This window comes from Neurospora hispaniola (genome assembly GCF_033458365.1).
Source record: "Neurospora hispaniola strain FGSC 10403 chromosome Unknown B0T23scaffold_4, whole genome shotgun sequence".
Taxonomy (NCBI): Eukaryota; Fungi; Ascomycota; class Sordariomycetes; order Sordariales; family Sordariaceae; genus Neurospora; species Neurospora hispaniola.
Window position 1 is genome coordinate 915,559 of NW_026944409.1, and position 13,050 is coordinate 928,608.

General features: G+C 49.7%; 3 protein-coding genes across 3 annotated transcripts; 2 read left to right on the top strand and 1 right to left on the bottom strand.

The window, feature by feature from the left end:
- Positions 1-499: 499 nt before the first annotated feature.
- B0T23DRAFT_137433 (uncharacterized protein) lies at positions 500-932 on the top strand. The gene has a single exon (XM_062832299.1). It carries the CDS (start codon positions 632-634, stop codon positions 896-898), a length of 267 nt encoding a protein of 88 aa, XP_062692711.1. The 5' UTR covers positions 500-631; the 3' UTR covers positions 899-932.
- On the bottom strand, positions 933-2,331 carry B0T23DRAFT_137443 (concanavalin A-like lectin/glucanase domain-containing protein). Its single transcript, XM_062832300.1, has 2 exons — positions 2,046-2,331; positions 933-1,974 (listed from the first exon to the last, which is right to left on the bottom strand). The coding sequence occupies exons 1-2, from the start codon at positions 2,128-2,130 to the stop codon at positions 968-970; spliced, it is 1,092 nt and encodes a 363-aa protein (XP_062692712.1). The 5' UTR covers positions 2,131-2,331; the 3' UTR covers positions 933-967.
- Positions 2,332-7,718: 5,387 nt separating this feature from the next.
- B0T23DRAFT_404350 (uncharacterized protein) lies at positions 7,719-8,057 on the top strand (the record flags this gene model as incomplete). Its single annotated transcript, XM_062838888.1, has 1 exon — positions 7,719-8,057. The coding sequence occupies one exon, from the start codon at positions 7,719-7,721 to the stop codon at positions 8,055-8,057; it is 339 nt and encodes a 112-aa protein (XP_062692713.1).
- Between the last annotated feature and the right edge of the window lie 4,993 nt (positions 8,058-13,050).

Here is a 13,050-nt window from a genome sequence, read left to right on the forward strand (position 1 = left end):
AATGATGAAGGCGGTTTTTGAGTGATCAGTGTAGTGTACAAAGTGGATTGGGCCAAGGTCGCGTAGTGAACGAGCGGGGAATACATACTAGCCAAGCAGGCAGGAATGGAGTCGCCAATGAGCCAAGATGGTTGCTAAGTTTGACAGAAATTCTTCAGGCTGGTTTTATAATGTTGGTGTGGTGAACTGTGATTGGGGTGGTAATTGTATATTGGAGATTGCAAGTCCATCGCAAAAGATTCCAGAACAAAACAGCGACCAAGATCAAATCCAGTCAAGTGCAAATTCGGAAAAGGTGGTAGTGTGTTCAAAAAAAGTATATGGTATTCAACCAAAAAAAGTGAACTCCCTCCATCAATATACATAAATCTTTATGTCCGAATCTAAACATATGTTCATCCCTACTGTTCATCGGTCTTTCCCTCCTTCTTTTTTCCGCGAAGCGAACCGAACCACCACGTCGATGTCGGCCGCCGGTACCTATCCACCAAGCTGCTACCATACTATCCATGAACTCCTCGCATATTTGTTGGTGTGCAGCAAAGATATCGCTTCGAGGCGGTGGTATATAAAAAAAAGCCAAAACCAAAATTTGCCAACGTAATTAATGCGCTCTTTCTCATGACAAAACATGCCGGCCGAACCGATGCGCGCTCTTCCTTCTCTCCATCTTCTCCATCTTCTTCTTCTTCCTGCTGCCGTGGAGGGTGCCAAACACAACCAACCGATGGAATTAAATTTGATTGTACATTTCAAAGCGCTCTCTGGACAACAACTTCTCAGATACCGCCACAGGCGCGCAAGAGATGTCGTGTGTCCAGTTCAAAAGGATCGTAGGTGTAAAAAAGAGAAGAGGTATAGACAGCTCGGTTGGAAGCAAGGATGGAAATTCAAGTAACCGCATCTCCTTTTGTTCGTCCCTCATTGAAAGTTTTTTTTTCTTTCGTCATTGGCTTAGGCAAGCAGTTTAAAGAAGCATGGCGCCGGCGAAGAGGGCAGCGCCGAAGGAGGCAATGCTCATGGCGAGCTTGCCAGCGCCGCCGGTGACGACATTGCCGCTCTTGGTGGCCTCAGTAGCGTCGCTGGTGGAGCTGCTGCCGTTGTTGTTGTTGAGGGTGCTGTCGATGGGGAGCGAGGAAGAGCCGGAGGTGGAGGAGGCGGAAGGGACGGCGCTCAGAGTGGTGGCAGTAGAAGAGCCAGACTTGGTGTCAATGTCCTCGGTAGTAGAGGTACCGGTGAGGACCTTGATGCTCTGCCAGGTGCCGCTCTTGTCGCCATACTGGTACTCGGTGGCGTCCTTGGCGCCGGTGGTACCGTCACCACCCATGTAGTCCTGAATCTTGATGCTCTGGTAGTAGCCCATGAAGGGACCCTCGCTAAAGTCGGTGATACCGCCGGCCCACTCAATGGTACCCTGGGCGGCGTCCTTGCGACCGGCAACCCAGGTGCCGAGCTTGATCTGCATGGGAGTCTGGGGGAAGCCGGCGCAGCCCTTGGCATCGGCGGCCTTGAGGGTGCGGACGACGGCGCCGTCGATGATCCAGTCGAGCTGAGTGGGGGTCCACTTGATGGTGTAGGTGTGGAACTCGTTCTGGGGGTTGGCGACGGTAGAAAAGCCACCGCGGTCGTAGGTCTCGGTGCAACCCTTGCTGAAGTAGTTGGTCTGAACCTGGGTGGTGTCGCTGCCGATCCACTCCCAATCAATCTCGTCGAGGTCGTCGGACTGAAGAACGAAGCTGGTGACGACACCCTTGCCGAAGGCGGCCCTCACGGTAACGTCGACCTGACCGAAGAAAATGTAGCGAGAGCTGGCAACGGTAGGAGCATCCGTCTCCTTCTTGATGGTGTAGACGGCGCCGAGCTTGTTGTCGTACTGGAGAGTAGTGCCGACCATGTTCTTGAAGAAGCTGTCGGCGCCCTTGGTGAAGTCGATGTTGATGATTTCCTTGCCGACGGCCTTGTCATTGGGGCAGGCTAGAAGCAGACAAGTTAGCCACTGAATTTTTTTTTCTTTTCTTCTTGATTTTTCATCTGATGAAACATACTCTTCTTGGTGGGATCGCAGTCAGTGTAGGTCTGAGCGGAAACGAGCGAGGCAAAAGCCAACGCGGTGAGAGTCTTGATTTGCATGATTACTGATGTGGAGGAGGTCAAAGGTTGTATAGGCGAATTGTGTTAGTGGGAGCAAAGGACTGTAGCTGAAGGCAAGACGAGCAAGATAGCGAGTGTGGTGTTCCGAACGAAGGACTGTAGATACTTCTAGCTGACCGGGAATGGCGAGGTAGAAGGGTCAAAAAGAGGATGTGCGAAGGAGTGTGTTTTGAAGACTTTACGAAACAAGGGAAACGAAGGAAGAAGAGGGAGAAATGGGGTCGAGTTGGGGGTGGAGATGTTCCCAGTCACGGTCGGTATCTCCTCCATGTCCATCCATGGATCCTTTCGGTGCTCCTCTCGCTTGATCCGTTAACGTGATGGAGCCAAGCTCGTGGACGTCAGCATTAGCGGATGCGCACTGGACAACCGGTTTTACCACCTATTTCCGCCAGCCTTGGCCAACACCATTTACCCCGGAAACTGGAGAGAGCGTATAAGGATAGAAGAAGCCCTGATTACCCATAGGTTTTACATCAAGAACCAAGTTCTTTGGTGGAATTTTGGCCAAGTTTTGGAGCATCAAAATCTGTGTGTAGAGGTACTGTAGTGTACTTGGTGGGCTGCGCGTGGTGCGCATAATTCTTACCGTGAGCGAGCCAACTGAACTGAACTGAACAAAGTGAGCATGCAGTCAGTGGGTATGGTAGCGCCTGCCTTGCGGCCCCTTGCTCGCATCTCCTTTTTTGGGCAAAAAGTTAAATGAGCAGCCCTTGCTTCTGGTGCTGCCGTTTGTCGTTCCTGTCGTAACAATTTTCTGTCCTGAAGCCAATGTCACCCTCCCGAAGCAGCCAAGGCAACGTCTCAGGCCGACCAAGCGTTTCCCAGTCGTTCGCGACCAAGGTAGCGGCAGCAGCGCCGCGCTCAGGGGAGAGCCAGCATCACCAATCAGATGCCATGGCAAAGATCCTTGCTGGGGTCTGTTGGGCACGCTGCAGATTTGTGGCGCTGCGAGCTCATGTCAAAGTCATGGACCCCCTGGTCATTGGTCTCACATTCAGGGGGGCTTCACCTGCTTGGCGTTCTGGCTAATATTCTGTACAGAAGCGTCCAACACGCCAACACCAACGAAGGAGGGGAAACGGTCAAAAGGCAATACAATACAAGATTCTCATGCCTCTACACTAGTGTCGACAGTGGATATTGATGGTACTATCCACTCGCGGAATCTCGGATCCATCTATATCGTGAGATCCCAAGACTCCCAAGCAGGCAGCAACGACTAGGGGAGTCTTGGACTGCCATCTTGGCTTCTCAAAGCCTCCAAAGGAAAGGGTGCACAACGGCAACACGGCGTGGTGTTGAGGAACGCTCAAGTTGGCGTTACCGACCAGCTGTCTTCGTGGCAGCGGTGGGCGTCGGCAATTGTCCTATGAATTGCCTCTCCCTGAATCAGGTCTGGATGAACACAGCAGAAGCCTCGAAACGCCCCCGGCTGTCGATGCTGGTTTCACAGGCCGAGTGAGGTAACCTAGATAAAGGCATCGTGGGATATAGTGTATCTAGTGCGTACAAGATCGACTTTGAATTGGCGCACCATTGAGCATCTGTTGAAAACGGTGAAACGGGAGCTAAACAGATGTCCACGCCCACTACAGATAGTGTTTGTACACGTGTGGCATCTCATTCGAGAGGAAACAAATACCATCACTTGCGCCATACGGCAGTCCCATCGGGTTGCTTAAGGCATCTTCCTTGTCGCCGGTGTGTCAAGCACGAAGCACGCCTACCAACAGGAGAACCAGCAACTGAAGTTGGTGATGGTGGTCAACAGCGAATGCTTCAGTTCTTGCTTTCTTTGCGCTCAAGCGGCTGAGTTGGATCATGCATCTCCATACATATGCGCTGTCGCAACCCAATGCATACCTACCTATGCAGCTGAGGTGTATTAGAATCACCACGCTACTTGGCACCTGTCTGCCAGTGAATGGGTGCTAGGGGTCTTTTAGGGGTCTTTCAGGGGTCGTGCTTGGTCCAGTCACGAGCGCTACAAGGCGAGAGCCGTGGTTTCTCTGGAAATCTCGAGAGGCCCAGACGCCCTAGGCGCCGATCACATTCCAAAGCCGAGAATGAAAGAACAACCCAACTTGGTTGCCAATCAACCGGCGGTTTGGAAGAATTCGAATGAGTGCCAGACTACGTAGCGAATGAAGGGAATGGAATCGGTACTGGAAGGGGGAAAAAAGAGAAAAAGGGAAAGATGAAGCACTGTTGTTACCTACTTGATGCGAAACCACCGGATTCATCGGTTTCGCTGTTGCGTCTCAAACACCAACCAAGAAGGGACGAGCGAATTCCGTCTTGGAACGAAGAGCACTTGACAGAGGCAATGAGTAGTGTCGGTAAACTCGTTCGTTGATCAAGTGGTCCATGATAACGTCGGGTCGTATGTAAATCCCGTTGCGGGGCGTGGCGGCGGATTTCCATGCATTCCACGATTGGTAGTAGCGTGTGAGACCCACCACCTATATGAGTATGTATCTCGTTTGGGGCTGTCTGTTGCTCACCGCCGCTAACACACTAGCTTTTCCTCCCCCATACTGAGCAATGAATTGTTAGCGCGTCATTTCCGACAATGATCATCTTCGAACAGCATCACGGTGTTCTTGCAGGATTTGGCCGTCCTGCAAATCTTCCCCAGCAATGCTAACATGGATAGACACCTCAAAACCAAATACACCTTATTCTGCCGTCTTTTTCGCATTTGATCTTCTTCTTCTTCCGTATCTTCCCATGCCTTCCCAAACATCACGCTCCCCTCTGTTTGCGACAACGCCTCATGGCGCTCGGACATGGCGCTGCCCGCCCTGCCACCTTGTTCGAGCTGTCCATGATCTAAAACAGACTTTACCTAATTCATGACTTTGTGACGCCCCGACTACCCAGTTGTTGGGCACCATGAACAAAGCAGTGATACTAGCAAGCGAGACAGCAGTGCCTGTAAAGGAAAAGCATCATGGCTTGGAACATGTAACGTTTCCATTCCTGTCTGCCTACTGGAGTTGTGACATTTTCACGATGGAACTGAAGGGAGTAGGAGACCATGATTCCCAAAGTGAATCTCATCCTCCCACGATTCCGTCGCAACCATCAAACCCACCAACCCACCCGCCCATGCTATTTTAAGCCCTCCGCATCGTTAACCTCACCCAAGTCAGCATCAACGGCACTAACGACCGGATGGGCCCGCTTTGTATCCCCTCGGCAACAGCGAAAGCGGTCAAGCTGCGATCGTGTGGGCACGGTTTTGGACATTCGCGTGGCTTTTTTTTTTGGGTCTCGTGATACGGACGGGGACGGCATCCCGGCCCTACTTTGGCGATGGAGTCAGTCGGTAGACACGAAAATGGTGTTTTGCAGTCTAGACTGGGCAGCATAGCCACACCGACAAAGTCCATAATGCGCGCTTTCCAGATGGACCAGCAGAACTTTAGTTTTCGCCGTTGGCTCTCAAAAAGTCAAGAGCCATGCAAGGGAGATGTTTATCTTTCCCTATATTTTAACAAAAAAAAAACGAAGCTTCAGTTTCAAGAGGGCTCCCTGACTGGGCATGTTGCCGTCATATTCCTTCTTCCAAGGCGGAGGCGATTTGCGACAATAGCCAGTGCTACTTATCATTCCCCATTGCATCACGTAACACTTGCCGTTTCGTCAGCAACCGTGGGTGTGATATGAAGGAATACAACGAGTTGGCGACAGCAATTTGCTCATTCATCTTGCCGGCCTTGACAAGATAGTTATGGTAGTTGACAGGGCCGGCACTAACCACGGTAACACCGACTCCAATTGACCCGGTGGTCCCGGCGGTCCCGAGGTGGATCTCGCGACCCTCCGACCACTGCACTGGGTCTTGGCACTTGCCCAAACGGTGAACTGCCATTTCTGTGATTCGTTCACTTCACCGGGAAGCTACGGCCCCCCGGAGTTCGGAGGTTACTGCCGTACCTCAGTCCAGCAACGACTGCCGAGTGGCTTCCTACCCGGCTGCCGGTTAGCATCCAGACCTGCCTGAGGACGGGCTGTGACTGCTTGGAAGGAAGTTGCACCTTCCGCTTGCTCACCGGAAGCGTGCTGACCGCAACTGCCCGGAAATGGACATGGCCATGAGGACTTTCCTCTTTCCTCTCACTCGAATGCCCTCAGTAAGAGTTCGCAGGCAGTTGAGGGCAGTCCTGGGCCATGGTCACTGAGTGCTAATTCATCCCGCATCCAAAGATATTCCATCCTCTCTGGTCGTGATCCCCACTGCCTCATTCAACCCTTCCGCCGTCTCTCTATGCAGCCAGTCTCATCATCATCAATGTCGACCATCCACTTCTTTGATGAAGGTACGCACTGGTTGACGTCTGGTTGAACGCGGATCAGCCCCCGTTGAACAGCATACTTAAACTCCTCCATCCCCCAAACAGATTCTGCCTCTTTCTCCTCTCTCCCATCAACCCATTGTCAGCATATTTTTGCTACATTCCTATTGTTTTTCTATCTTTTCTTCTTGCTTTTTGCTTGATGGCTTGTGCCGTCTTTGCTGTTTTCACAACAGCGGCAGTTAGTCAACTTCTGCCTTGTACCATCCCTGTACTACACCCACAGCCCCAGGTCAGTTTTGCCCCTCGCAAAATAACGGTAGAGTCGACTTCTGCCTGACCGCTTCAAATCCTGAGTTGAACTGGTTTCGGGATCTTCCTGACGACGAGACTCGTTCGACGAGATGACGTCCTTGTCAAACTGACCCATGGTCGAAAAATGACCAAGGACGGCTCGTTCCACTCGAGGTAAATAGCATGCTACCCCACCAATTATCCGTTTTCACCAAACTAAACTGACGTTTTCCTCTTCACAGAATCAACCGCGATATCAACAAGTCATTCGACCGAGCCCACCTTTGATGAAACAAATGGCAGTCAGAGAAATGATAAGAGTCCGGCAAATTTCAGAGCACGACGGACCACAGCGGCTGGGAGAGCTCCACTGAAGGCGTTGCAGCGCGTTTGGTAGGCTGGTTAGTGTAGGTCGCTTTCAATCTCGTCCACCCTCATCGGTTCCCGTAGGCCATACTCTCTCGTCCACCCTGCCGCTCTGGTGTCGACAATCACATATCTCGTCTTCATGCACAATGACTTCACCGGGTAGCGTCAGGACCTCCCCAAGGCGTGAACAGTCGCTGACAATCTGGTCTATCATCAGTACTACTCGCTTGAGAGCAAAAAGGGCAAGCAACGGGGGATATTACCCCATCATCTTCCGACCTACTCTACTGGCAACCACAGGCAGAATTTGGTGGGCTTTGAGAACTCTCAAGCCCAACTCGCCCCTTTCTTCGCTCCCGGCATGGGCCCGGAGCCTCTGGTCTTCGATCCCGGCCTTGTGATTCCTCCCGCCATGTTACCTGACCGAGGATACAAAGCCTATTGTTGCTGTTGATGATAGTTCCATCAAAGTTTTCCGTGCGCTGTTCCACACCCTCACTAGGCCAGAACCCACCGTATCCTCCTCCTACCGGGTGGGCACCGCCGTCATTTGCTTCTTCCTAATCACCGGATCTGACGAGACTCCCCTTCCTCCATGCCATGACCTCTACTGGATTCATGGTCGAGAAACTGTATGGATCCATCTGGCAGGTTTGCCCAACCATCTGGGATGTTGAAAGGGCCATCCAGTTCTATGAACCGCACCTTGGGGGGAAGCTCACCTTCATAATGGTGAGACGAATCGGCAGACGGCTGAAGCGGACATACGGATGGATGGGGTTGATGATTGTTTCGAAGAAGGGATGGTCTGTGCCAGTGGGCATGGAAGACCATATTCAGGATCAGAGCGAATGTATGCCTGGAAGCGGGAAAGGCAATGGAGACGAGAACCTGGATGGCGACTTTGGGGACCATTTAATGGGGGACTCTGAACCTTGATGAATCGGACGACCTGTTCAAGCCAGACGTGTACATCAGTCCCACCCGTCTGTTAGGTCTGTTCAGTGGCGGTGGTCAAGACAACAAAACGCCACAGCCATTATCTAGCAACCGTCAGGAATGTCGCATCTACAACAAAGTTTACCATGACAACACCCGATCTCCGTCCTTTCCTGTTGGATCTCTAAGACCTCTTAGCCCATCGAACAGGAACTGGATCAGAGCGGGTCAAAGGAGGAAAAAGATGAGACGAGGAGGTTCCATTTTTAAACAACCAGAATAGCGACTGCAGACTCGAACTTCAGGTTCGCCAACGCTTAATAGTTCTACACTATCACAAACAACTTCTACTTGATATCAAACAATTAGAGAACAATATAAAAATTGTTTAAACAGCTTTACATTGGGATGAATCGATATATTTATAGCGTTGAGGTTCCTAAACATGGCGACGCAAAAGCTGCCCCGAAGCGGACATGAAGCATTATGGGATTCATTGGCCGAAATACATCCCACACCTTTGGCGTCGTCGAAGGGTCTCTAGAAAATTCGAAAGACGGGCGGATACTCTCAAAAATTGGTGACGAATGATGGATCCGCGCACTCTGGAAAGAAGCTTACCTCTACACGGAAAGAGCACCTGAACTTCATAGCGGCCTTCGACTCGAACGAGAACAAGACGGCATCTACTGGTATTTGGTATGATCGAATTCTCTACCGTACCCATAAGGATAAGGAGGGGTGTGATAAGAAGATCAAGAATGCCGAGATGAGGAGATGAAAACTTGCAGTACAGTATTGACCAGGCGAGGGATTATGATGAGATGCTTTTTCGGCTATAACCCGGATAACGACAGCGACGAAGATCACACACTCTCCAGATGTGTCTCGCGGCTGGAATATGATGACTACGATGAGAAAGAGGAGGGTGATAATAACCAGCATGACAGTGATAATGATTAGGTCGGTAGCTGGATAGGATAAAGCCAGAACAATCATCTACACGTCTTACTCACACAAGAATCACATTTTCTAATCTGAAGGCTTCCTCATCCATCCTCTTCAAATTTGGAATTCCAGTTCGACAGTCTTTCTCAGGCTGGTGTCATCTGCACGGTTAGCTTTTTGGTGTGCAATGAACGATTGAGCAAGATTGGAGCGTGTCTCATGTCTTTCTAATTCATATTTAATTAAAAGAATTTTCATTTTCTGTTTTAGACATCTTTACCTTTGAGTGGAATGAAAGTTATCACTCACCAATGAGCGAAAACTCCCTTAGAATTTTTTTCTTTCTGCCCCGTGGGACACGTCCCCAGCGCAACCATTTCATGAAGCATACATGCAAGGTACATTAGTTAGCTGTATTTTGGACAGCATGTACCGATAACATACTCATGAAAGTTGGTCAGCTCGCAAAGTCCTTCAGTTGCAATCGTTATCATGCCTACCTAGCCAACTAGCCAAGACAGAAGAGAACACATGGAATGAGTGACCGAGTTACAGCCACCCGAAAGATTGACAAGTCTACCGGGCTTCATGGTCTTGGCTTACTCATCTGGGAAATGGGGAGTGCTCGTTTTCTACACCGTTGTGCGGCTATCGCTACTTGTGTACTCAATTCGGACTCGCTTAAGCGGGCCCTTCCTAAAAGGGAGACGGTATCATGATGCGTGATATGTCTTGAGAGGCGCGTAGATGCCATAGATATGTATAGCAATGGGACTATAGATGAGTAGCAGGTAGTAGGAAGTACAACACCACAGGAGGCCTCTGGAGGCGGTACATTCTCAGCTGTCGCAACACATTATACCTCTACCAAAGTGATTCCATTTTCCTAGGTCTGCTTGTCTTTAATGGGTTTGATGCTCTACCTGAAAACAACTTAATCTACCTACTACCGCTACCTAGGTGACCTCCGAGGCGATATCGACTGCTACTCAGTTATCATTCAGGCTGTGGAATATTGGCGACGCAGGACCGATCCCAAAAGAAAGCTGCCTGCATCTACAAACCGGATGACCGGCAAGTCGGCAAGCTGATGACTGGCTCTTTGTGGCCCTCCAAAGATAGGTAGTTTAGAACAAAAACTTGATGTATTTCTTCGGTATCTGTGAATAATCACACTTGGCACAGTCATCATTCTTGTCGCCGCCATTCTTCTCGTTGGAGTTCCTTGGTCAAATACCCCCGACCGCTCTTCAAACAAGACGAAGTATGCAAGCCAGGTATACGTGGCCATGGCACGGATATGACGGAAGCAAAAGAACGACACCTCATATCTCCGATTCGGGCTCAAGTGAATATTTGTACTTACCAAGACAAACTTGAGAACAACTCTTCGGCAATGCGGTACAGCAAGTGAGTGATGAACATTATTAATGTTGTCATATTATGGCACCTATACTAAGGCTAACTTCACATCAGAGCCGCATGCTAGAATAGTGAGTAGGCGGGTAACCAGAACTCTGCGGTTCATACAAGGCACATTTATTTGACACTGAAAGATGCTTACAAAGGAGAATGAATCTTTCTCTCTGCTATTTGAGTAGAACTTGACCGATGGTTTCTAAAGCTAAGGTAGATGAAATGAGAAAAAAAAAAAAAAAAAAAAAAAAAAAAAAAAAAAAAAAAGAAAAAAAGGAATAAAAAAAAGAAAAATAGGAAAAGGCGTGAACTGAGCTGTCAAATTTCAAGTTCCCGGTCTCTTCCAACACGTTGTTAGACTATAGTTATATGGACTGCGCTGTATCTGGTAGAGAAATCATGGATGATAACCATGCACGAACAATCTCACATGCTGATATTCGATGAGCGATGTCGGAAAAAAAGCCAAAACCAGTGAAAATCTGAATAGTCCTAATAATAATATGGAGGCCTCCTATCGTATGAAATGAAAAATCGTGCGGATGTGGTGAAGTGACTTCTTGGAATTTGTAGTGTAGTGTACACTAGTCGTCGTCGATGAGGTTTTGTGACTGCGGGGGTTGGTGTAAGTTGGGGGTCTTTGTGTGTCCGTATCAGGCAATGGGAGCCGATGGGAAGAGTGGGGGTGCGATTCACGTAATCCTTGTTGCGATTATTTCCTCATCTCAATAGTCGAGTGGTGGTCAAAATTGTCTCTTGTCATTGTCGTCTCCGTGGGGCATCTTTGCCCCGGTCCCTGATCAATCCCGAGATTGTTGTATCCAAGACGTCCCTCCTCAGGAAGCTTTGAATGAGTAGTATTTACCTAGGCATAAGATAACATGTCATGTGCAGACGGCAATATCGCGGATCACGTACGAGATGGTGATGCCTAGCAGAACACAACGTTGCGGCAGTTCGAGCTGTCATGGAGAAAGGCGGGGAATAAGGAGGGGAATGGGGAAAATGGAGCACTCTTGAAGTGAGGAAAAAAGAAATTGGTGGACAAAGGTTGCAAAGGAGAGGTACCGCGAGAAGAATAGACTAGTCAGGTCAGGAGTTTATGCGATGGTATCCTACGAAGTGTGCACGTCAGGTACCTACATGAGACCCAAAGTGAAGGGATGCAAATCCGATCACAAAGGTACAGCCCCTCTTGAAACTCCAAGTTGGACCGCGTTCAGAGAACGACACTCGTCAAAGTTCGGCATCAAACATCCGAAGTGTATGGCAAACAATCCCTACCCGCGGAGATACTCCAATGGGTTATGCAAAAGGAAGGCGAGCGAAATCGTAAAGAATGGCAGAAACGACAAAGTAGTTTCCTGTTAGTCAATGATGGCACGGAAGCTGGAGCGGTGTAACAAACGATGCTGGATTGATGGAACTTCAGCTCCTCTGCGCGTCTCATACACTCACCTCAACTTCCCTTCTTTTTTTTCTGCCAAGCCCTCAAACACATGCCTCTCTCTTTACCCCTCAATGCGCCTACCATCCCTGCCGAGGCCGCCTCGTGTGCACGGTGACAGAAGATTGTCCAAATCCTCGTTAGCTTCCGCCGAATGGTCTCAAGAGCAGGATATCTCCGGGTACGGTCTTGATACTGTGCGGTGTAAGTGGTTAGGGCTTTTCAACGTATCCAGACTACACATCAAGGCCCGGGATATCAATTCCCGACTATCGTAGGAAAAGAAGCTTCGTGATGGGTCGTTTTGTTGGCCTACTCTGCGCGCCTCAGGATGTATTTGTGCTTGGTAGAGGTATGTGCAAGAGTCGGATCCGGCGACGGTTGCTAGTCGAAGTAGATCACCACGCTGGCACCTTCCAGAGATCAATGCCATGACCAGCAATTGGCCTTGAGTAGCAAGAAACCTTTGGGCCATCTATTCTTGTTGCTGCTGAGCGTAGTCCGGCGTCGAATGTCCAAGAGGGGGATGTCAGTGTAACAAGTACCACACCGTGTGAGAAAGACAGGGGAAATGCAGCGTGTGCTGTATATCCTGGGAACATAGCAGGCTCCAAACATTACCATCTCACCCCCACGAAGCGGTTAGCCGTGGCGATAGAGCTACGAACAGGAAGCGACGAGTATGTTTAATCACGGAAAAAATTAGCCGTTCCGCCCGGTCATGGTCTTCATCGATGTGCACACTATCACTCCCTTCCAGGGGCGGCAAGTCTGACGTGCAGCAACAACCAAGTCCTTGGCTGAGGCTTAACCGGGTTGATTGAATTGACCAACATGGAGAGGAACACAAAGGTAGGGCCTCCTTTGTGAACTCGATTGGCTGGCTTTTTCCGTCAGATGACCGAAATATGCAAGTCGCTGTAAAGGTGGGAAGTCGTTGCTGCCAAACTCTTAGGTGGTGAGATATTGTTTGGGAGCTTACCTGCTACATCAATGTCTACCGTCTTGCTGACTACTGCCATACTTATGGGATGGTGTCATGATACCATAGCATATGCCTGATCGAGTCATGCTTTTGGCTGGCTGAGCAGAACTCGGCTTGGTATGAAGTGTGTGCTGCTCAGCAGCTTGAGCCATGCCATCAACTACATCCAAAATGTGCTTCATTGGACAAGCTGGCGG